Genomic DNA, 25,470 nt, shown 5'->3' with positions numbered 1-25,470 from the left:
TGAATGTGCTCTGCATTAAATTTCAGGTCACACGCTTTGTTCTTCATAATACATTCAACTTGGAGTGAAATCATTTTTGCTTCAATACCCTCTGTGATATGATGCTTTACAGGAGCAGCCATAAAAGCGAAACAGATGCACCCCACAACATAATTTGTTGTGCTGTCTGTTGAAAATGTATGTTTAAAAATAACTTGGCCACACATTTGACCAAAAACTCAGATTTTTATACAGAGTACTAGATCTTATTTTACACTAGACAGTTATGTATTGTGTAGTGAAGTGTGTTTTCACTCAGCTACAAAAACACAACTTGATGATGAGTGAATCTTTACTGCAGAATTTCACAAGGATTGCACTGATTGTTTTTGCGCATATTCTACTGTCCCAAAATGAGTAGATGCCAAAATAAAAACACATAATCTCAAAGGAATTGTGATCAGTTGCTTTAATCCTTATGTGATGTCATCAGTGGGATGTGTGTAAAAGCTTGTTATTGAGAGAATAAATTAGATCTTTTTTAAATAATAACTTAAAATAAAATGGCAAAAAAGTGAAACTCATCATTCACTAGTTGTAAAACTATAACTAGTGAGCTTTTTTAGTTTACCAAAAATTCCTGGCTGCAGCTTTAAAGCTGCAGAGGGTAACTTTTACAAAAACATGTTTTTTACTTTTTTGTTGGAACTGTTACTAATCAAGCTTCTCTGGTTTTACTGTTATCTGTAAAAACACACTGCTCAGTTAGAAACAATAATGCTCATGTACATGCTGTTCATCCACCATTAGCAGAGCTGCAGAAAACCAGCAATCTTGATTTTGTATTTGCTTTGCAGAGGAGAGTGAGGAGTGGTTTTATGAAAGAGACTGACAATGCCAAGACCAGACTCCAGACTCCAACTGATTGTTTCTGACTGGGAGCGGTTTATTTCTGCAGATGGGAGTCGGATCAGAAAGGAGGCAGAGGAACTCTGGTTTTTAAGAAATTATCTGTTTCATATTATACTATCAATACAGTTTTAACATGTCAATTAACAGTGACAGTTTTAACAAATATGTGGAAAACATGTTTTTGTAGAAAGTTACCTACTGCTGCTTCAAAACAATTGCTGCATAATAGACTTACGACGGACTACAAGAATTAAATCAGTTCTTTTATATACGACCTGTCTTTTTTTCTTCTTGCACCGGTTTCTAGCATATTGAACCGTGATGTCATTATTTTATGCAATGTTTGGCTTTCATGAGAATGGATTTTTCTGAAGGCCTCTTTCTCATCTAATTACGAGGAATGGCAAGCTAACATCATCTGTTCCCAGTAGACATCCTGCACTTCAAAGAGTATAAAATAGGAGTTGCCATGAATTTGAGCCTGAGTGGGAAATAATTCATGACTTCATGTTGCTAAGCATTTGCATTTTAAGATGCCGTTGAGAGTATTTATTGTTATGTATATTACTAGCAATTAGTTAATGTAGCTGTTTTCTTGTGTGTCTACCTATCTGGTTGTTTATGGTTGCTGCAGTGAACAACAAACGGAGCTGGTTTTGTTGCTGTTAACTACATCAGATTTTTTTTATCTGGTTATTTGACTTTAGACATTGCAATTTTTCAGTTACAATGATAAAAAGGGTCTTGAATTTCTCCTCCTGTGGTTCACTTTCTCTGGGCATATTTTGTTACACTGTCAAGATTACATATCCCCATCTCAACTAAACCCCTCCCCAACCATCCTACCTCTCACTGTCCTTACTGGCTTTGTTTGGGTGTGGTCTGGTCTGGATTCTTGATTGCCTGCTCTTTGTACTTGCTATTGAATTTGACTTTGCGTGATTTTGTTTAGTGAGGAGCCAGAAGGGGAAAGAGAAGACATGTGTGATCCGGTTTATAGCTCTGACCTTTCTAAAGCAGTAAAAATGCTAGAAGATGACTTGACGTTACTCTATCCATAACTCACTCTGTATTTTGTCCATTTGGTCTTCCAGCAGCAATTAGTTTTGAAGCTACCAAATTTATTCACTGAGGACATAACATCAGAAGCTTCTGAAAGATTGATCAAAAGTCATAAAAAACACTGAAGCCTTGTCGAAAGCTTTCCTAGAAGAGTTGCACCTGCAAACAGTTGTCTAGCATTATATTGAACTTTGAATATATAGATTAGGATGTCACTTCGGTTTGTGTGTAAAGGCAGTTACCAGTCATGACACTTACTTAATTGGTTTTTCAGTGTGATTACATTTTACATTAGCGGTTATACCAGGATTGACTTCAGCATAGATCTTCTTTCTCCTTTTCTTGTAAATTTTCCTCTTTTGATTCTTTTCCTTTAACACTTAACTCTAAAAAGGAGCCTGGGTGCCTTTCTAGAAAAGCTGAGGTGTATGCAATGAGTATTAATATTTTCTGTGGGTCAGAATAACTATCTTTTCTCTGGACCTTTTGCCACTGGAGAGGTTTCATATTCCCCAAAGTGAGTGAAAAAAATCAAAAGAAAAACAAACAAACAAAACATTGTGATGTCACTTTCTTAAAGGAAAAAGACTGTGGTCTGTTTTTATGTTTTACCAACATAAGTAACAGCAGATCTTACTCAGTTTAAACAATTAGATTTAGAAATAAAAAACACAACAATATTTTTAAGGAAGGAACAGTTTGCACATGACTTGAAGTTAAGGTCAAATAAAAATATTTAATCATTAAATAACTTTTTTAATAAAGAAAGATAATCAGTGCATCCATCCATTGCATGTGGCTCAGCACTGTTAGCAAGGAAAATCTCTCGTCAGCACTGCAGCTCCATTTGCAGACAGACAAATAAACAGCTGCCTTCAAAACATTCTGAACACTCTGAAAACAAAGGCAAACAAAATCTTGTAGTAGCACATAGACTTGTACCTTTTATTACTCATTTATGGCTGGTTGGGAATCATTTTCTTCGCACTGTTTTTGTGGAATTCTTTAGATTATGATAAATTAGTTTTTATAACTGAGAGACAAACATAAACAGCAGCAAAGTTTATGCACAATCGATCAAACTGTGCAGAGACTTATTTAACTGCTACCAAAGCTCATGAAATAATGTTAAGAGACAACAACCAAAATTTTAAACCTGTAACTTAATATTTAAGATATATAAATCTATATAAAAAGAACATATTAGTTTCTTCCTTCCTTTTGGTAAATAACCTGAATCTGCAGGTGTGATAAAGCCCTTGGTTGCATAGATTTACAGTTTGAAACACTTGTAAAATACAGGCTTGGTTGAACATGCTGGTTCTTGCGTTTCCCATGAAACGCAAGAACCTATCAGTCGAGTCTAATGGACCAAATAAAAGCCTCTGGATCTATAAACTGAACAGCAGAGCATTAACTTACTTCCCTAAACCAAGAGAAACAGAAGCGCATCTTAGCTTTCACTTAGAATCTCCTGTCAGTGTAATCTGACTCCTAAATGGACAAAAACACATGCACATAAAACACACACACCCTATTTGTATTATATAATATAGTTTGTAATCGAAGGGAATTATCAGTTTGTATTTAGTTATATAGCCAAATCATTGAAGGTTTTGCATTGAACATGAAGCAAAAGCTTATATTGATCTATGTGTAATCCGCTAAAACACAGCTTTAGTGGTTAATTTAGACATAGTTTTTCTGACCAATGAAACCTTCTAGAAGAAGAGTTACAACAGTTTTTTAAGTCAGTTTAACAGAACAGTTCGAAACAGGATTCCACTGTACCATATTTTAATATGTTTTATAGTTTTACACTTGACAGCTTGATTACATTTTAAATCAACATATTGCATTAACCCCTCTCACCAGCAGAGGGTGCTACAGGAAAAGTGTGCATCAAGAAGTTAAACATGATTACAGTGCCACTCCTTATGAGCGCACTAGAATAAGATATTTCTAGCAGTGGTGCTACACTGAGGTATGATTCAGCATGTCTGTCTCATGTGTTGATTGCCAGGTGAAAAAATTTTTGCTGCTGCTGTAATTACTGTTCAAGTTGATGATAGAAAATGTGAACAAAAATAGATGTGTGAGAAGGTGTCCCTGTCCTTTGTGCTGTAATTTTAGACTTCTACCATCAGCTGCATTAATGGAGAGAAACCTTTGAAGCAAGCTGCTTCAAAGGTACATACAGTTCATACACATGCATGAACTGTAATACTGTGTTTTATTAACTGCTAATATGAAATGTGCCAGGAGCTAATATGGAAGGCTGTGTCTTGGTGTAGTTGGAACTGCAGCAGTGAGCTGGCTGTTCTCATGCACATCTCCGTTGACTGTAGGTCACATATTCACTAACATTCGCATTAAATGCTCAAATGTTCATGCTTGATGTTCTCACACACACACACACCAACACACACACGCACACACACCGGAGTGGATTTACAGCTAAAGCTGTTCATACAGACTGAGATTTTCATGCACATCTGGTCAGGATCATTTCTCTGTGTGTGTATGCGTGTCTGTGTCAGAGTGTGTGTTGTGGTATAAGGACGGGTCTTTCTTTCATCATTCATCAGCCCTCACAGTTGCTGTCCTCTTGGTTGTTCTCTTTTGAATAGTTCATTTTCATTTGGTTGTTTCACTCTTTGGTTCTCCTTCAGCTGGAGAATAATTTTTTTTTTGTTTAGCAAAGTCTCATTTTGGATCTTGTGTAAAGACAACTGAGAAAGGAAAAAAAGAGCAAGAATGTACATGTAATCTTTTAAATTAAAAGTAAAGTTTTTTGTTAGTTTTTTTTGGCAATAATTTAATTCGGAGTTAATTTTTTTTCTAATCAGAGTGAGGCTTTTTATGGAGGAAAGCCCTATTTTAATTGTAGGTTAATAATTGGGAATTTTAATAACACCTACAAAGAGAGACTTTAGAAACATAACATTTCTTGTGGCAAAATCCTTTTTACTTGGGACGACAAAAAGTCATAAGGGAGAAGTCATGGCACATGCTGCTGCTCATCTGAAGAAAGCTCGTGAGCTTGAGCAACATCCAGAATATAGAGCGTTACAAAAAGCCAGGGAAAGGCGGAGAAGGAGGCGGGAAAAGGCTAAACGTCAGGTAAAATCTTTGCAGTTGAATGTCTTTTTCATTGTTGAGTTCATGTTCAGATTGGCTGCTCTTTAGCTTGGTCTTGTTCTACAGGTCAGTACATACAGTTCATGAGCTCTGGGTGTTTGACCATAGGCTAATTCCTGTTTATCCAGAGTATTGTAGCTAGACTGGCCAATATGGGATTTCAATGGTGTGATAAACTTTAATATAAATACCATGGTTTATGTGGTACAATTTTAACAGAAATATTTAAAACTAAATTCTGTAATGTAATAAGATTTGTCCCATTTAAGACATAGGTAAAAATCATTCTTTTGTTTATGTAATATATAAAACACAAATCATGTCTAGCATGCAGCTCACTGGTCTTTTGCAGCCTTCATAATGCTTTTGTTTGTGTTGAAGAGTCAGGGGTAATATTGGACTCTGTACAAAGTGCTTTGTCTTGTACTTTCTTTGAAGTACAAGACAAAGAAAGCTGCAACACAGTCTGTGTCTGTGTACATGATGGAAATTAAATCATCCTCTGGTCTCCATCTGATCTGAGATCTATGTTGATCAGTTGAATTTTATGAATATATCCTCCCTTACTGTATCACTGTTCAATAGCACAGTCAAAAAGCAACACTTAGACACACTATTTGGGGAAATATTACAAATACATTCTTTAATGTCAACAAACAAAATATTGCATATCTTTCGGGGCTGAGATATCAAAACTCACACAAGACGGTGGGAATATTGTGTAATGGCAAAGAAAGAAAAGTACCAAGAAAATGTTGATTATTCTTTGCAATAATATTCAACATATCATTGCAATTTTTACCACAAGTGTTACCACTCAATATTTTCTTGATATTGTGCAGCCTAAATGCTGAGGATTTTGCCCAACAACTTTGCTTGGATTTAAGTAGCAAATTAATTTAAATTGGTGAGGTCTTTGTGTTGTTGTAACCTATCGAGTTCTTTACTGTATTTAGTGCTGTGAAGGTGTTTACTATGTGTGAGGTGTGCAAATTGTTTTCCTGTCTAGTTATTCCAAAGTCTGAAAACTTTGCTATGTAACATCTATTGAGACATGCAATTTGCACATGTACCGGCACAGTTGAAGGCCCCTTTAGTGCAAACTTGTACATTGAAGACTAAATAATCCAAATTAAATACAATTAACCTTCTTTTAGTGACAAGCTCATGTCTGCCTACACAATTCTTGTGTGTAGGGAACACCACAGACCTTGCAGTCCACATTCTGATTCAAACCCCAGCTGTCACACCATCCCCCAACCCATCCAAACCCTCCCATCCCCAGAAGCTAACAGCAAGGGGCTGGAGACGTGGTAGAATTGATGATCTAAAATGATAAAAATAGCAAAAGCAAGAGTGACTGTGACGGTTAAACGTTTACGTGAGGAGTTGTTAACCTGCAAAGAGAGAAACGTAGAGGAAGACCAGGCAAGACGAGCCTTGGATGCATGCAAGACGCATAATAGACAGAACTAAGTTGAGGAATATATTTACAATATGGAAAAGATTGAATGATGTCATTACTAAGAAGAAAGGATGATTTTGACTGATCACAGCGTTTGGACCAACAATCTAAGTTGTTTCTGGCAGACTCATGCTGGGAAGCAAAACAAAAATGATTCTACCAAAGGATGTAAAGTGAGCAATTTCAGAACTAGACTTCCATGGACTGTTTCAGCAGCATGCTGTGTTGACGTTAGTGAGGGGGATTAATCTGTATGTGAAAAATTTGATCATAATGGGTAATTCAGCATCATGTAAAGCCTGTGGATCAGATAAAACTTTAAAAAGTGATGGGAGTGAAAGTGACTCAAACCAACAATCTGAATACTACAAATATGCTGACTCTCTACCTGAAGAGGTTGATTTCCAGGTAAGAGAGACAAATTTAGGCTTCTGCTGGTGTAGATAATGTTTTTTTCTAATCTGTACTGACAAAAGTTCTGCCTACTTTTACCTGACTGCTGCTGGTGTATTTATCTGTGTGTTATGACCTCGGTGGTTAGAGGTTTGACTTCTGAACTTACACAAGGACCTGGCCTCATCTCCCTTGTGCTCTGGGCATACATCTTCCTTCTTAGCATCCAGCAGAGCCTAAGTGGCACCACCATCCCATAACAACTGAAACAAGTTGTAGTTTGCAAGTAGCAATGTTTGAGACACAAGAAAGCATATGGAGGGAGGTGCTCTGTTCAGATTTGTTTAAAATCAAATGTTTTGGCCTGGTGGACATTACCTAAATTCTCTATTCCCAGCATAAAATATTTTAGTTAGTGCTATAGAGATGCTTTTCCTTGAGAGTAAGGCAGATGTTCCAGCAGGACGATGATGGTAAATGTACAACCACATATACAATGAAATGATGTAGACATAAAACATAGCTAAAAGTTTCAATGGTCCAGATAAAGTCTGAACCAAATCCTAGTTGAGAATCTGAGGTAATATGGAAAAATTATTATTGACAGACGTTCTCCCTCCAGCTTGATCTATTTTGTGCAGAAGAATCTAAAAAATTTATAATCTGATGTGAAACGCTTGACAAAACGTAGCCCAAGAGATTTGCAACAGCAGTTATAGCAAAAGGTGTTCCTGAAGTATTGACTCAGTGTCTCAATAGAAATGCTTTATTTCAGAATTCTAAATTTTGCATATTTGCAAAATGTAGAAAACCATCTTCCCTTTTGCTCCCACTTCACAAATGCAACTGTATATTGTTGTAATTTCGCACAAAATCTCAATGTAATACATTGAAGTTTGTGGTTGTTGCCTGGCAGAATATGAATATGAAAAAGCTCAGAAAGTAAGACTTTTTCAAATTGCTGCAAGTAAAAATTTTTATATGTCCAGGTTGTGTAAGTTCACACTTCTTGTGTAAGTTGTGTAAGTTCACACTTCAAGATAATAGGAAGTTAAGCGAATACTCCAAGTCTTCAAGAGTCTTGAACTTTAATGTGAGAAGAAAATATGTGTGTGTTTGGGGATGATGGGGTTGTGTGTGTTGGTGTCTGTGTGTTGCTCATTAGAGCAGATGTCTCATGGTTAAATTTAGAATGGCCTACTCAGACTTATCTTATGGATCTCTAACTTCTCCAAAACCACACAACCTCCTCATTTAAAGCAATGGTATAATGTAGGCATATGTAAATGAAAATGGAAGAAAAACAGAAATGTCGCATCAAATCAATACAAGTGTATATAAAACTGTTATTGCAAAAGAACTGCCTGGATCTGTTATCTCCTAGGAATAACATTTAAAGTGCCAACCAATCATATGTCAGTGTTAGCAGCATATTTAGTCAGTTGTATGAACTTTCAATATCTTTGAGGACTACTACTGATATTATGATAATGGATGAGATGCTAAAACTCACAGGAGGGATTTTAATGTTGTATGAAAATAAGGAAGAACATGTGGGTTAACCTTGAAATTTATTGCATTTGGCAACAATAATGGAGACACATTTTCCTAATATTATGCAGCCCTTAATAAAAATCCATTTCATTCTTTATTGTATCTCCCTGCAAGTGTTTTTTTTTCTTTTACACCATAAAATAACATATAAAAGCAAAAGTAAAGATAGTTGTTTGCTCGTTGATGTTAATTAAAACAACTCTGTATTTGTCTCTACAGTCTGACAGTAACACAAGTTTTCTCCGGGCGGCCCGAGCCGGAAACACTGACAAAGTCCTTGAATTCCTCAAAAATGGAGTAGACATCTGCACCTGCAACCAGGTAAGAAAACTTTAAACAACTGTTTCACAACAATATATTGTGTTGCTTTGTTTGCGGTGCATAATTTTACTTTTTCTTAATGTAGCCATAACTAAAACCTGTTGATGCATATTGCTCTCATAGCATGTGAGAAATACTTTGTCACCACCTATTGGTCAGAGATATATTAAATTATGCCTCATTTTGCTAATTTTCATACTAAATAATTACATTCCTATTATACTATATTCAGTGAAAAAATCTGTTCATTTATCTTTAATTTATCAACAAAACCAAAAGCATCTTTTGAAAATAACCTTTAAGAAGGTGTTATTGTTCTGATGTATTATTCTAATCATAAATCCTATGTTTTCATTGGTGAATATTTTATATGGTATGCTTAAAGCAGGCTAAGATTATAAAGCAATATCTCAAGTGTTGAACATCTCATAGAGCACTGCTCAATCTTACAAATACTGACACAACATGGTGGAACTACACATCTACCAATCAGAGAAAAAGTGAAAAGGCTCATGGTAGCTCTGAAAGAACTGCGGAGATCAGGTGGGATAATACATCAACAGGGCAACTATTACTTATGCACAAGTCATGTAGAGGACACCGCAGATATATGTACAGATAAGAACAAACTTTTTGTCCTACATATCAAATACTATGTGCAATAGAAAACAGATATTGCACATGATCCAGAACTCACCATTTGAAAATAAAACAGAGGTGGACTGCTCCAATGTAAAACAAAAATATACAGTTTTTGACAGCTACTGCACATTCATAAAACTTGGAAAGCTGACTTTTTTGCTGCTGCTTCATAATTTCATCAGAGAAGCTACCTTTGTTAATACACACCCAAACAAACTGTGCCATTGTTCCCAAACACATATCTAAAATTGCATCCCTCAACACACCCATTCCCCCCACCAATCCGAGCAGTAAGGTTCTGACAGCTGCTCTCACCCCTACTGCCCATCCTTATTCGGATTCCACTGAGGAGGGGGAGCGATCCAAAGGGGTCAAATAGCTCCGAATACAGCTCTGTCAACCCCTCTGTCATTGTGATTTGCAGCAGTCACAAGGCATCTCACAGAGGGATGTCGCCTGATCTTACGTGAGCATGTGTGTTGTGCATGGGAGTTACTGCCTTATGTTCCACCTTCATGTTGCTTTTGGCCTTTTATAATTATATTGTGAATTAACTCCAATTATTTATAAATTGGATTGTAATTGGCTGGTAGCAAGAAAGTACAGATGCCCATCCATCGTTTGTTGCCATGGGCAGCATGGGGTTACTTTGCACATTAGGAGGGATGGTCGACTACACACAAACACAAGACCCTGCAACACGAGAGTCATGCCTTTAAAATTATTCCCTTGTGTCTGATGACCAAGTGTTAGATGTTGTCAGGTGACTAAAAGTATGACTTCCACATCTATCATCTTTTTTGATATGTTTTATGTTTGTTAATCTATGTATTTATTTACTTTAAAAGGACAACTTTTGTATCACATTACCATTAAATTTTAAATCAATACTTAACATTGGATTAGGGCTTTAACCCTGATTCTTAAAGTGGCTTTAATAAGTCACCATAGAAAAAGACAGCAAATATTTGTATTGTCTGACATAAAATTACATAACTTTTCATATTTTAAGTCATATAGGATTCAAAACATTATTTGTATTTGCTAAATATCTTTGAATTTATTTAAACTGAAAAGCTTACCTACATTGTTTTAAATAAAACATTTTAGAAATTTGTTTTAAACATTTGTTGCACCTTCTCACGGTAGTGAGCTTGAATCTTTGCCCACTCCTCCTGACAGAACTGGTGTAACTGAGTCACCAGTTACCAGATGGATGTCTGCTTTGCTGACATCCATCTTTACAGTTTTGTCTATTTGTGTTGAAAATAGAAATTAGTAGAGTAATCCTAACTGATGTAAATAATTAATCTTACTGAGAAAAAAAACTTACATATAAATGTAGTGCATGGTAATATCTGGTTTCAGCCACGGCTATGTATTAATATGATATTAAATACCACTGTGGTGCGTCATATTTTTAATTAAATTGAATTCTTTTTGTTTGCTTAGTTGTTTTTTTGTATTTTATCTGATAAAATTATTTTGTCTAATGTTAAAGACAGTTATGAATTCCCAATCATGTAGTTTAAAAAAATTATTTTACTCATTCTGTACAATTGCTAGATGCTCATAGAAGCAGGAACCTCAGCAATAGTTCATTAGCAACCGAAGTATCCGGTCCTAGAAAGCAGCATCCCTACATGAACCTACAGTCTTGTGCCAAACGTAGGGGACTTTCCAACTTAGTAAAAGAGAAGAGATTTATTCCTAGCCTGCTGAAGCTACAGTCACCCTAGGATGCCTCTTACACTGATTGGATGAATGAGGCAAACAAATGCAACCATTTTTTTTGAGAGAGGTAAATTCATTCTCCTTTTTTTAAACAAATTTAACATTGCTAGAATATTTGTGGGCAACCGAATCTATATGAATCAGCTTTATTTGCTTGAGCTCTTTTGTTCTACATTCTCACTGTCAAATTGAACAGACTTTCCCTCTAATCCACTCCAGCGTTAATCCCCTGTGAGTGATATTGCTCTTTAATCTGTATTTCCTCTTTTTACCGCCATAATTTTATCCCCATGTGACACTCGAGTGCCTAAAGCAACCCCAATTAACTGGGACCACTTAAGTGTGATCATAACAAAGGTCAGCGGTCAGAAGACAGATAAATATTAATCTGTACTGGACGGAGTTCGTCCAAACTGGTGATGCTGACTGTCCATTAGCTAAATGAAGCTTTCACTTACAGCTCAATGCAGTGAGGAAAGGGGGCTTTAGATCAGTCTGCGTGACAGAGGGTGCACATATGTGTGTTTGCTGGTGGACTTGCACTTTTCTCCTTGAATACATAATGGCTTAAATGTGATTGAAAGACTATAATGAGGTTGCAGTCTTTTATTTATTTTTTTTAGCTGAGTCATGGTCCGCCATTTTACTACTGACACACAATGATTAAACCTCTTTTGTCATCTCCAATATTACCAAAGTGTATCTGAACTCACAAGTGTTCACTCTCAAAAGATATGAACTGGATAAACAAAGACAATGTAACATAAGGAAATCTTATGTGTGGACAACTGCATTTATGTTTTGCTTTACGAAGAGTACAGCTCGAGCTTTAAAGGTTTTTTTTACTTATTAAGGAAACCTTTTCCTCTAATGAATGCCCCACTTTTTCTGTTGAAATGTTGGTATAATTTTAGTCACTGCTAAAAATTGCTACATTCTATGTTTGTGTGTGCCCCACATGCTCCCTGTGACTGTGCAGAAACTTGACTCTCCTGTTGGCTGTTTGGCATTTGGCAACTTGGGTAGCTAGAGTGAGACGCGTGTCTATTTTTTTTATTTGCCAGTGTATATTTGTAAACACCAAAGTTGTGTAAGACATACGCCCTTAGCAACATAACAGTTCCTCCTCTACATCAGATCCACCAAAGACTGACTAGGAAGCACCTCCTCCTTCTGTGATCTATCCGACATAACCTGCAGTGGTGAGGAGAGTGGATGCAGAAAAACTTAAAGAAAAATGAAACTCCATCGCATTTAAATCCTTGTTGGAGTTCCAAATAATACAGAAGATCAAAAGGACAATCTGGTAAAAAAGGAATATTGAACCTGAGAAGACTGATGATTTAATGAAGCACGGAATCTGAAGTGTGAACTGCTACTTTGCCATTCTGTCTCAGATTGAAAGGAACACCAAAGATAATGGAGGAAAAGCAGGATGAGGTGCATTCTTCTCTTGGTTTACAAGTCTCAAAGAAGATATGTGTTTATGTGTGACTCTTGTGCAGAGTCGGTAGATTAGCTTTAAATTCTTTTATGAAATATCCAATTATTGTATGTCTGTTTGTTATAGAAAGTAGATCTTTACCTTGACTAAGAGATTTAATCTAGTCATAACTTTCCAGAGAGTTAATCCTTAATGGCTTAGAATGTTTTTAGACAATTGAATGTCTTGGTTCTGTAGAGGATGAAAATAGAACAAATTCTTCTGCGGGTTTTATGTTGTCATTTATATATTTTGCATGTCTAAAATTGACTTAGAGGACTGTTAATAGTCACATAACATAATGGAATTTATTACTGCCCTGTAGAGTACAAGTTAGTTTGCCTTATTTTGCAGAAATGTTGAGTCAACGAATAGCAGCATCCTTTGCTAAAATGAAACTCTAATAATCCAGTCCAAAATTTAATATCTGCAGCTGCATTCTGCAATTTCAGTATTGGTAAATCAAACCTTAGCAAAAAATAAAAATCCAATATCATTCCCAAAATTCTGATCAAGATATCTGTGGATGAAACATTAAGAAATTTTACAATGATTTCCAATCCTGATTTCTATATCAGAAATATGATATAAAAAGTTTAAAAAACAAAATTGAAAACATGTTTTGATCCTTCCTACTCTCAGCGGCTATTGCAAAGGAGACGTCACACTGCATATAGCATGTTTTTACTGTAACACAATGTTTCTGTATTTATAACAACATGAATGTTTTGTTTGGTTTTTTTACTGCAGAATGGTCTGAATGCATTACACCTGGCAGCTAAGGAAGGACACAAAGATTTAGTAGAAGAACTGCTGCAAAGAGGAGCCTCTGTTGACTCATCTACCAAGGTACGCTCACAAGCTAAGATCTTATGTTATTCAGTGTTGATTCGACAGATATATAGCACATGTTGACTGCTAATTAGTAATCACATATGTGAAATTTAAAAATGGAATGCGTGAAGGGAATATCCTTTCCTTTCTGCACTTACTTCAAGTCCTCAACTTCAAAAAGATCAAGTGAGTCTTTACTTGGATTGTAGTTCATATTTCACATTCAGTGAAACAGTGTAAGTGGGATAACCTTAGCTGTTTACTATGCTGCTTGGCAATCTGTTCACTATGAGCCACTGAGTAGCCAACGTGAAATCTGTCACTATGCTGCTTGTGTCTTTGAACTGGCATGTATATCTGTGTGGAGTTATTCACATGTTCTTGTATGTAAATGAATAAATAAGGGTTGATTACTGAAAAGGATACATTTAGGAATCATGTTTTCCATGTCCAAAGAATCTGACTTTTAACTTTTTAATATATAATTCATTTTTCTCTGTCTTTGATATTTACGTTTGTAGAGCTGTAGCCTTTATAAGTATTAACTCTCTCAGTCTGTTGTTTAGTTCCCCCAATTTACTACTCAATGACATCAACTATGACTGGGTGTTGCCTTGTGAAGTTATATATAGGGCTGGTCTGTTTATAATATTATTTGCTTTAATTTAAGTAGAAATATAACAATCAGCATAGTTATCTGTGAAATAAGAAAAAATACCAATAAAATCTGAATATTTAATCTTTATAGTGTTATATGATAATGTTCATTTCATATAAATTATAGTTTTAAAAAAAATAACAATACTAATTGTTTTTTCATAGAAATTGTATTAACCAAGACAATCAGGATTATTCTGAAATTATGATTATTTCAAATGATTAATCACTGAGTTTGGAAAGATATCCATATATGGTTTCTGGTTAACAGAGAATTGCCTTCTGTTTACCAGCAAGGACTACAATTGTAAAAGCTAAATAATAATAATTACTTCTCCTCACAAAAGAGCATCAGTTCTTGCACATCATAAGTTTAAAAAAATAAAATAAAATTATGACATCTGTGTCTTTCAATTCAAGTGTTCCCACAGTGATGAACTGACTACTTTTGTATTCCACATTTTGTGATTTCCTGATCCTTTTGTGTTTCGGTTGTTTCATACCCAATTTATTTGAGGTATACAGTCTACGGTGAGAGATTATAATATTTCCAATGTTGACGCTGCTGCAGCTCTTTTGCCTTTTTTTGTCGTGCTGTGCTCACTTTTCAGAATCCAATAGCCCTAAGCACATGGGTTCAGTCTATGAAAGAGGTGGAAGTGCTTAAACCTACAAAATATCTACTTAGCTCACTCACCAATAACATTGAAGTACAACCTTTTTTTAGAACAAGAGATACTTTGTGTCTGCTGGAAGTGTTATGTAGGTTTTTATTTTTGTAAATATGTATATGAATAAATAAAGCTACACTGGTCTATAAACACGTTTTTGTTTTTTTCATGTTATGCACATTCCAGAAACTTTTGGCTGATTCTACCATGTGTACAATGTATTTTGATTTGTTCATAAGGCCCCTGTAAAATTGTGTTACATATTTATTCTTTTCAGGTATTCCCTCAAAAATATTTAATTCCTGTTAATTGGTTATGGAAACAATACAAAAAACATACAAAAAGTTTGGGTAAATAAGACTTCTATTTTTAAGAATCCTGAATCATTATATCAACAAAATAATATGCGATGCTGCCCAAATTCTTAGGCAGATTTTTTATAATTTAATTACTGAAAGAAATTGAGATCACCTATTGTGATTGCAGAAAGGAAACACTGCCCTCCATATCGCCTCATTGGCGGGGCAAAAAGAAGTAGTAAGGTTGCTGGTGAACAGAGGGGCAGATATCAATGCTCAGTCACAGGTGAGAGTTACTAGAGGTTAAATATTACTAATGAACAAGTGGGCGATGTCAACGCTAATGTCTACTTATATCTGTCTGAGCAGAATGGCTTCACTCCTCTCTACATGGCAGCCCAGGAAAATCATTTGGAGGTGGTGCGGTACTTGCTGGAAAATGAAGGAAACCAAAGCATTGCAACAGAAGTGTGTATATGCTGGAAATTTATTTTTGTTTTCAGCTATTCACATCAAATATTTAGTTGTAGTTAATTCAGCTTTTTTCTAAATTAGTTTCACCAATATTTTTTCCACTTTTTATTGCTTTTGCAGGATGGCTTTACCCCTCTTGCGATCGCCCTCCAGCAGGGTCACAACTCGGTGGTCTCGCTTCTTTTGGAGCATGACACCAAGGGTAAGGTCCGCCTACCTGCCCTGCACATAGCGGCCCGCAAAGATGACACCAAGTCTGCTGCCCTCCTGCTTCAGAATGACCACAACGCTGATGTGCAATCGAAGGTATGTTGTAGAAAACAGGTAGATTTTGGTCATGGAATGGTAAGATGAGTATATTTACAAAACGAACTAACAGAAGCAGTCAGGGTGGAGTGAGCAGTTCTTTACAACAGGACTTTTCAAAGAGTGGGATGTAGCCACCTGGAGGAGTGTCCAACATGAGAAAAAAAAACAAACAAATAAATAAATAACTCTGAACATTTAGCCAATTTCACTAAGCCTATGGCTGATAGATTTTTAGGGCCTAAATGCTATGGTGAGTAAGGACAGAGTCTGGGCCAGGCAAAATAAAAACAGTATGACTAAGATTATTTGAAGTTGTAAGTTTGTTCTCTATGGGGGGTGGGAAGGGTGGCTCTTCCACTCTTTAAAAGCCCCTGATATACAAAAACATATGCCGGTTTAATTCTTAAGACCCCTTGTCCTCCTCTATGCCTTCTTGTCTTTGAGTGTCTTGAGCTTGTGTTTTATATTACAGTCTGAAGTCCGTTCCCTAACATTCCTACACCCTATTCCTCCTTTCTTTTTTGATGCCTCCTAACCAGATGATGGTCAATAGAACCACAGAGGTATACAGACTCGCCACCTCTTCATTTGATTTTGTTTTTGTCACCTATGGCCATCTCTTTCAGCTCTCTTATCCTGAAACGTCCCCCAAATTTAATGGAGCTTTTGTGACTTTCAGAATTCCTGCACGTCACATTTATGTACCAATAATATGGATGCATGAAGGTCACACACTGCATGGCTAATAGAGAAACACTTGGTGTTTTACTTGATCCAAGAGAATGTTTGTTGATGAAACTTTACAGGGGCTTACATCACATTTTATTTTTTACCTTTAAAGAGGTTGAAAATTTTTAAATGCCATTCTTTATTTTATAAATTTTTAATTGAACACGTAGCGGTAGCTGTATTTTTTCATTGTTCATGCTTGTTTTTATCAGGAAAAAACTTATGGCATGTGTACTTTTAGCATGTTATTATTGATTTTATTCTCTGAAATACTTGGTTTATCTTTAAGTTAACTGTGTTTCTTAATTAAATTGCACCATGTCTATCAGAACGGGAAGGTAAGGAGCCAAACATACTTTTAGTGTGTTTTGTAGATATGTTGGAGCTTTTTAATAGGATTCATTTGTCTGTCCCTGCGGAAATGCAAAGTTACTTTTTGTTGATTTTTTAGAAGTTCAGAAATAACAGTTGTAATTGTTGAATCTTTTTAGCTTGCATGTTTTATGTCCAAGGGCTTAGCATGCAGAAAGCATTGCATGAGGTATTTTGGCATATGCTCCTTTATTGCGCTTCTTTGTATTTTGACAGCATGCATATTTGTCATTACATGCTTCAGCTGTGAGGGTTCTTTTCTTTACCTACTTATGATAACTACACTCATTCCGTTCTTCTCTGCGTTCTACCTGTCTGTTGTGAACAGAGTGGTTTCACTCCCCTGCACATCGCCGCTCACTACGGTAATGTGAACGTCTCCACTTTGCTGCTGAACAGAGGAGCTGCCGTTGACTTCACAGCGCGGGTACAGTCTCAGCTTCTTTTCCTGAGCATCCTGTCTGTTAAGCTCTAGAACAGCATGTTTAAAGCAAACCATTAACTTTTTTAGAAACCAATGAGTGTATTTCAGACAGGAAATGGGTTGAGAAAGAGAGGATGTAGGGGAGATGCACCAAAGGTTCTGCGGTCAGAAATCAAGCCTTCAATAGCTGCAATGAGGACTAATAGTCCATATGGACGACCCACTAAATTGCTTCACCAAGCGCCACACCATTTTAGATGGATTGTTTTTATTCCTATTTGAACTTTTATCATGAGTAGACCCTAAATGACCAGTGGTCCAAGCTGCAGAGATATATGTTGATTTAGATTCATCTCATGCAAAATGCCATATTGGAAGTACTTGTTGACATCTAGTAGTCAGAATGTGAATATGCAAGCACACCTAAATTATTATTAAAATTTATGTGTTGTATGTGATATATTTTACACAGCAATGTTTTACTCAATTTAGCTTTTACTTGAAAGCAAAAACAAATATTTATGTTTATTATGTAGTTGAAAGTAAATTAAGACAGCAATGGGTTAAACGATAATTTTCTTAAACTGTGGCATACATCGGTGTCTATGTCCTGCTTCTTGTAGAATGCATTTAAAAGAATGAGTTCTATTTTTGACAGTCTTATTATTTTTGGTAAAATCTTATTTCTGTTTCCTCCTTTTTCTTGTTAGAATGAGATAACGCCTCTTCATGTGGCCTCCAAGAGAGGAAACACCAACATGGTGGCTTTGCTGTTGGATCGAGGGGCTCAAATAGATGCTAAAACAAGGGTAAGAAGTTTATGAATTTTTTTCGACAACAGATTTTATTGAATAAAGCCTTATATTTTTGATACTAGCTTATAGAGATCATTGTTTCCACAACATGCTTCTCAAATTTTCATTTGCTGATTCATTATTCATGTGGGTTTTATGTGATTGTCCAACAGGATGGTCTGACGCCTCTACACTGTGCTGCCAGGAGTGGACACGACACGGCCCTGGAGCTTCTGCTGGAAAGAGAAGCACCCATTTTAGCTAGAACCAAGGTAAAATACTGCTGTTCCTTTACTGTGTCCGTATATGTATTTTCTTTGCCTTCTTCTTAGTTACTTTTTGCATATACTCTTGCACCATACAGAATGGACTGTCCCCACTGCACATGTCAGCTCAGGGAGACCACATAGAGTGTGTGAAACTGTTGCTGCAACACAAAGCGCCTGTTGACGACGTTACACTGGATTACCTCACGGCGCTGCATGTTGCTGCTCACTGTGGCCACTACAGAGTCACCAAGCTCCTCCTAGACAAGAAGGCTAATCCAAACGCCAGAGCGCTGGTGAGACATCAAATCAATATGGAGGAGCTGTCTTAGATTTTATGCAAGCAAGAACTGCAGAGGAATAACAAATCTATTGTCTATTAATTCTCTTTCTGCCAGAATGGATTTACTCCTCTCCATATTGCTTGCAAGAAAAATCGAGTGAAAGTGATGGAGCTCCTTATTAAATATGGTGCTTCCATCCAGGCCATTACTGAGGTAAGTTTCTGCACAATTATTTGAAAAAAAAAGTGCTTGTTGACAACTCTGCACTTTCACCTGATGCCAGTCTTTGCTCTTTTACCTCTCTGTCTTTCACATCCCAGTCTGGATTGACACCCATCCATGTAGCAGCTTTCATGGGTCACCTCAACATTGTTCTGCTCCTGCTGCAGAACGGAGCCTCTCCTGATGTCCGCAACATTGTGAGTTGTAGTTTTTACAAGTTAGTGGTCGGTTTTTCCTTCCTCTTAGTGTTTTAATGTTACTAAATGTTGTGATTTTGCTCGACAGCGTGGTGAGACAGCGCTCCACATGGCAGCACGGGCAGGTCAGATGGAAGTGGTTCGCTGCTTGTTGAGAAATGGAGCCCTGGTGGATGCCATGGCCAGGGTGAGCCATCTCCCAATTTCATCACTTTACTTTGCTGTAAAAGTGTTATAGTGTTTCAAACTCTTTTCTTGACATACTCCATATTTTTGATATTTTAAAGACAAGCCCTATTTTGTTTTATTTGTTTGTATGTGACAGACATGCACAATGTAGAATTTCATTGTGGAGAGAATAAAAACTAAAACAGTGTTTTAATTTTTTTACTAATAGAAATCTAAACAAAACTGAGTGAGCATTTGCATTTTCCCACTGAAGAAAAACATCCCCATAATATGATGCTGCCATGCATGGTATGGTAGTGATGATGTGCAGCTTTAGTTTGTGGTCACAGATGGCATTTTACATGTATCTGACCAGAGTACCTCCCTCCATACGTTGCAGTGTCCCTGCATGGCTTTTAGCAAACTGTTAATGGGACTTTCTATGGCTTTTTTTCTGTTACATCTTTTTTCTTGCTGCTTTTCTCAAAACACTAGATTAATAGAAAAGCAGATGGCCTCTTGGTTGTTTAATTAATTGATTAGCAAGCATTGAATATTTATTGCAATTTACAATTACACACTATTTAGTACTGGTTTATTACATATAATCCCAACAAAATACAATATCATTACGACCTTTAAATGTGAAAGAATGTTTTGCTTCTAATATTCTGACTTTGCTGAAACACATTTCTTTCTCTTTCTCCATCTACCAACAGGAGGACCAAACACCTCTCCACATTGCCTCTCGTTTGGGTGAAACCGATATTGTCCAACTGCTCCTGCAGCACATGGCCCACCCGGACGCTGCCACCACCAACGGCTACACCCCTCTCCACATTTCAGCCAGGGAGGGTCAGGTAGAGACAGCGGCTGTGCTGCTGGAGGCTGGAGCCTCGCACTCGCTAGCCACCAAGGTGGGTGGAAGGTGGAGGGTGATGTCTGCCTACTGAGACGGTACTGAGGATGACGAAAAAACAATCTGGAAATAAGGATTTTCTCCAATTCAATTTCCACAGAAAGGATTCACTCCCTTACATGTAGCAGCCAAATATGGAAGCCTTGATGTAACTAACCTTCTCCTTCAGCGGAAAGCACTTCCAGATGATGCTGGGAAGGTGAGCTTTAAATTTATAGCTGCAATTCAGTAATTAGTTTGCATCTCTAAAATACAGTGGATTATTTTGCAAAGTATTACTCATTATGAATAAAGCTAAATAAATTTAGTTGTATTATCTACATTTAAAAAATTTAGATAATAAAGATAATAAAACTGCATTGGTAAGTTAAGCTGTTTTAAACATAATTTACTAGAATGCCTTTTTTCACAGAACGGCCTGACTCCATTACATGTAGCAGCTCATTATGACAACCAGGAGGTGGCTCTGCTGCTGCTGGATAAAGGGGCATCACCGCATGCCACTGCAAAGGTTAGTAAAAGTCACATGGTTTTCAAATGTAAATATTCTGCAGCAGTTTATTTCATCATGAATTGTCGATCTTCCATCTTGTCTAGAACGGCTACACTCCACTTCACATTGCAGCTAAAAAGAACCAGACCAACATTGCTTTAGCATTGCTGCAGTACGGAGCAGAGACCAATGTTCTGACAAAGCAGGGAGTCAGTCCCCTGCACCTGGCAGCCCAGGAAGGACATGCTGAGATGGTCAGCCTGCTGCTTCGCAAAGGAGCTCACGTCAATACAGCAACCAAGGTCCCATGCATAATAAGCTGATCGTGTTTGTTTTATTTACTGTTTGACTCATCCATTTTGATTACTGTTACTCACTGTGAGAATCTTGTGCTTTATATGTTGCAGAGCGGACTCACTGCTTTGCATCTCACAGCCCAGGAGGACAGAGTGAATGCAGCGGAGGTTCTGGCCAAACATGATGCGAACCTGGACCAGCAAACTAAAGTACGGACACACTCTTTGATGCACTCAAACACACAGTAGCAAACAAACTAGGGGATGTGATCATATAGAGTTACACATAAGCTTATGTGTTGTCCACACGTTCTTTATGTGTATTTCCACTGCCTTGATTTAAATGTAGCTGATGTTCTTAATTAAACTCAATTTCCTTAATGGAAAAAGTAATTGAACCTTAAACCTAACAATTGTAACAGATAAAGTAGAAGACTTTTAAGGCTTAGTGGTGTTTATAAGGTCAAACCACAATATTTCAATTGCATCCTTGTGTAACAAGACACACAACTTCCAAAATGTTCCACTTTGGTCTCTGTTGGTCCACAGAATAGCTTCCCAGAATTTTGAGATATAGGTATCAACATTTTTAAGAGTTTCTACTTTTTACTTGGTTTAGTACCCAAGCAGAATAATCAGCTATGTCTGGAAATCATTTTGTCCTGTTCGTTCTCCTTCCCATTGCAGCTTGGATACACTCCTCTGATAGTGGCATGTCATTACGGAAATGTCAAAATGGTTAACTTCCTGCTACAGCAAGGTGCCAGCGTCAATGCCAAAACCAAGGTAGAAATTGTTTGGGGTTTTTACATATGAAGAATAAAAACTTAGCTTAAAACAAAATACACTGACTTTATATTCATTTTTGCTTCATTGTGACAGTAAAGCCTTTGAATGTAATTGTCCTTTGTGTTTTTGTTGTGGTTTACAGAATGGTTACACACCACTTCACCAGGCAGCCCAACAAGGGAACACACACATAATTAATGTTTTGCTGCAACATGGGGCCAAACCCAACACAACCACAGTAGTAAGACTGAAATTTATGCCTTTCATTGAATATTTGGTATTACACTGATAATCCCACATACTACTGCTTACTGATAATATCAATCATGATTCTGTTTTTTAATATTCCTGTTCCTTGCTCTGGCAGAATGGGAACACTGCTCTGTCCATTGCCAAACGCCTGGGTTACATCTCTGTGGTTGACACACTGAAAGTTGTTACAGAAGAGATCATTACCACCACAACTGTGAGTTTGTGCTATCATTACACATCTGAAGCAAATCTTTAGTAATCTAAAATTTGTTTGATGTACCATACCTTCTTTGTGTGTGCCATGGCAGACGGTGACGGAGAAACATAAACTCAACGTTCCAGAGACCATGACAGAGATTCTAGATGTATCAGATGAGGAAGGTTAGTTACATCAAAAGTCCATGTAACGATTGAAACCTAAAAATGAATTTAATTAACCAAGGCTACAGAGAAGATACAATCTGTGTTAATTTGGGCAGAGAGGGAGGAATTATGTATTTATCAAGACATGCATTTAGAAATATATGTCCCATAGTTTTGAAGGTGGAAGATGAAGCATTTTCTGAGATGACAGTGGCACTGGAAGGTACTATATGCTCTGTCAGCATGGTGTGCAGTGTTACATCAATTTTTTGAAGATAAACAAACTGGATTTTAGATTGCTAGGCCCTGTAATACCTGGGTGTGTTTGGTTTTTAAGTTCTTTAAATATTCACTTTTTGTCTGTGTTTATGACCATAATTCCACAGTACTAACTGCGTGTGAATTTACTATTGAATTCCATTTAACTATGAAGTTGATAACAACAGATTATGGATTGTTTTCTTGTAAATTGGAGCATGAACTAATTTATACCAGTTATATCTTTCCATGAGGTTTGTGTGATTTGAAATCAAATTTGTGGTGACCACTAAACATTTTGGAATGCTCATAACTTAGAAGAAATGTTTGGCATTTGAAGAATAAGGACTTAAAACTGTGGGGGCATGCTGATGAAACTGGTTTGAGCTTTGCAAGAAAAGCTTTATTTTAACAGCAAATAATTTACCCTTTGTAGCATCCATTAGGTTTTTTTGCACTACAGCAACATCAAATTTGTCATCATTACCAGTTTAAACTGTCATTGAATAAACAGTCAATAAAAACAACAGTGTTAAATATTGATAAAAGTAATAGTCCCAATCATATTTTTGTTGCTTTAGATCCTGAAAGATTGCGCATTAGAGTTCATGAATATTTCAATGGTTAGTAATAGGATAACTAGTAATTCACATTTTTTCCAGGTGAGGACACAATGACGGGGGATGGTGGGGAGTACCTGAGAGCAGAGGACATATGGAAACTGCAGGACGACTCTCTGCCTGACCATTATCTGGACAGCTTCAGCTATATGAGCCACAACTTCGACAGGTGATAAAAACTGTACATGCAGAATGAGAAGAAATGCATGGGATGCTATGTCACCTACATTTCCCAACTATAGTCAAAAGTTTTGGCTTTCCAACAGATCCCAGCACACTCCTATTCACCAAAGCTTTCATCAGAGGGAGGACGTTCTCTTCGAAGACATATTGACGAGCCACCAGGTGGGGGAACATGGAGGAACATCCTGCAAGCCTCTATTAGACTGTCTTTTTAAAAATCCAGTTGATCAGCAGATGTTTGTGTTTTAGGTATCAACATTGTCTAGAGAGAACAACAAGGACACTTTCCGTATGAGCTGGGGTGCTGAACATCTCGATAATGTGATGCTGTCTTCCAGTCTGCTGCACTCAGGGTATAGGAACACATTACTTCACATCTAGAGATTCCCATAACTTACTGAATTTATGAAACTTTATATTGTTTTGATGTAGTTTTACAAAATTCCTGTTCATTTTGTCAAAGTGATTGTAGCATTTTATCAGCCAAGCCATACACTAAAATTTATATTTTAGCTTACTTTGCATCATGCTAACATTAGATCAATACACTTAAATACATAAAGGTATTTGTTAACTACAAAAAACAAGCTTCAAATACCAGCACCATAAGAACATTTGACCTAAAATGACCTAATGAAATAGTTCTAATTTTTAATTTAAATGCTCCCAAAGCAATACATGTCTCTACATTTAACCCATGCATTATCTAACAACATTACAACCTTTAAGTAATAGAGAGGATACTACTTTCTATTAAAACATTCATTTAGCAGTTATATGTCCAGAGAGAAAACATTTAGATCTAATATAACATTAGGGTTCTGGTGTTGTATCTAGTTACAAATGTTTGCTTTATTTTTGTACGTACAGCAACATGGGCAAAGGCCCGTCCAAAAGCAGCGTCTCAAACTGTGAACATTACAAAGCTATGTTCCCTACCAACCGGTCAGGTCACCCAGTGCTCTGATGATACTGTAGGGAATCACAGCTTTACAATTAATGTGCATGCAGTTTTAAAAGCATTTCTGCTGTTGACCGATGAATATCAAACTGGGTCTCAAGTTTTGACCCAATCTTTGGTGAAAACACCCCAACTTCTGTCCTAACAACATGTCCCCAGCAATTGGATTATGAAATAGCCAAGCAGTTTAGATTTTTGGTGTGCTCTCTTTTTTTCTTCATGTACTAGTACATCTCAAAAAATGTTGATATTGCAATATTTCCTATCAGTCACCTCAGAAAGCAAAAGAATCATTTTATAAAGATTTATTACACAGAGTAAAATATTTCAAGCTTTTGTATTTTGCAATTGTACTAATTGCAAGTTATGGCTTACATGTAAAGAAAATTCAGTGTCTTGCAAACTCAGAATATTGCATTAGACCAATCAAAAACAGATGTTTTAAGCACAAATGTTAGGCTTATGAAAAGTGTGCACATCTCAGACAAAACTTGGTTGGGTCTCCTCTTGCAGTGTAGCACAGAGGCAATTGGATTTTGACACTGGAGGTGTGATGGAAGCCCAGATTGCTTTAATAACTTTCTGCAGATCATCTGCCTCGTTGGGTCTGATGTCTCATCTTCCTCTTAAAAGTTCATGTAAGTCAGGGGAGTTTGAAGGTCAATTAAGAACAGGAACACCATGGCTGCCTAGCTTTTCCTGGTATACGACTGCATTGACTGTGGACTTCAGAAAACACAGTGTACCAACACCAGCAGATGAAATGGCACCCCAAACTATCACTTACTGTGGAGAATTCACACTGGACTTCAAACGACATGGACTGTGTGCCGCTCCACTGTTTCACCAGACCCTACAACTTTGATTTTCAATTGAAATGCAGAATTTATTTTGAAAACTAGGCTCTGGACCTTTCCGCTGACTGTGTTCTGCATATGTCACAATCAGTA

At 36.8% G+C, this 25,470-nt stretch overlaps 1 protein-coding gene across 10 annotated transcripts in view; it reads left to right on the top strand.

Annotated features, from left to right (window-relative positions):
* The window catches only part of ank2a (ankyrin 2a, neuronal), a 71,655-nt gene that overhangs the window by 8,316 nt on the left and 37,869 nt on the right, over positions 1-25,470 (top strand). For 2 of the 10 annotated variants that reach the window (XM_044112931.1, XM_044112924.1), the window contains exons 2-28: positions 8,726-8,827; positions 13,437-13,535; positions 15,335-15,433; positions 15,517-15,615; positions 15,742-15,927; positions 16,470-16,493; positions 16,989-16,997; positions 17,360-17,458; positions 18,166-18,264; positions 18,423-18,521; positions 18,614-18,811; positions 18,914-19,012; positions 19,120-19,218; positions 19,307-19,405; positions 20,106-20,303; positions 20,406-20,504; positions 20,718-20,816; positions 20,903-21,100; positions 21,206-21,304; positions 21,782-21,880; positions 22,026-22,124; positions 22,251-22,349; positions 22,444-22,516; positions 22,671-22,721; positions 23,419-23,545; positions 23,643-23,721; positions 23,809-23,912. In XM_044112931.1, coding sequence (XP_043968866.1) covers positions 8,726-8,827; positions 13,437-13,535; positions 15,335-15,433; positions 15,517-15,615; positions 15,742-15,927; positions 16,470-16,493; positions 16,989-16,997; positions 17,360-17,458; positions 18,166-18,264; positions 18,423-18,521; positions 18,614-18,811; positions 18,914-19,012; positions 19,120-19,218; positions 19,307-19,405; positions 20,106-20,303; positions 20,406-20,504; positions 20,718-20,816; positions 20,903-21,100; positions 21,206-21,304; positions 21,782-21,880; positions 22,026-22,124; positions 22,251-22,349; positions 22,444-22,516; positions 22,671-22,721; positions 23,419-23,545; positions 23,643-23,721; positions 23,809-23,912 — 2,834 coding nt within the window. Of the gene's footprint in view, positions 1-8,725; positions 8,828-12,395; positions 12,644-13,436; positions 13,536-15,334; positions 15,434-15,516; positions 15,616-15,741; positions 15,928-16,469; positions 16,494-16,988; positions 16,998-17,359; positions 17,459-18,165; positions 18,265-18,422; positions 18,522-18,613; positions 18,812-18,913; positions 19,013-19,119; positions 19,219-19,306; positions 19,406-20,105; positions 20,304-20,405; positions 20,505-20,717; positions 20,817-20,902; positions 21,101-21,205; positions 21,305-21,781; positions 21,881-22,025; positions 22,125-22,250; positions 22,350-22,443; positions 22,517-22,670; positions 22,722-23,418; positions 23,546-23,642; positions 23,722-23,808; positions 23,913-25,470 lie in introns of those variants that run through there. The other 8 variants (XM_044112934.1, XM_044112929.1, XM_044112933.1 and 5 more) reach the window with 7 other exon arrangements.

Source organism: Gambusia affinis, linkage group LG04 (genome assembly GCF_019740435.1).
Source record: "Gambusia affinis linkage group LG04, SWU_Gaff_1.0, whole genome shotgun sequence".
NCBI classification, from domain to species: Eukaryota; Metazoa; Chordata; class Actinopteri; order Cyprinodontiformes; family Poeciliidae; genus Gambusia; species Gambusia affinis.
The sequence above is the reverse complement of the archived record's forward strand: the minus strand, read 5'-3'. Positions and strand labels throughout refer to the sequence as shown.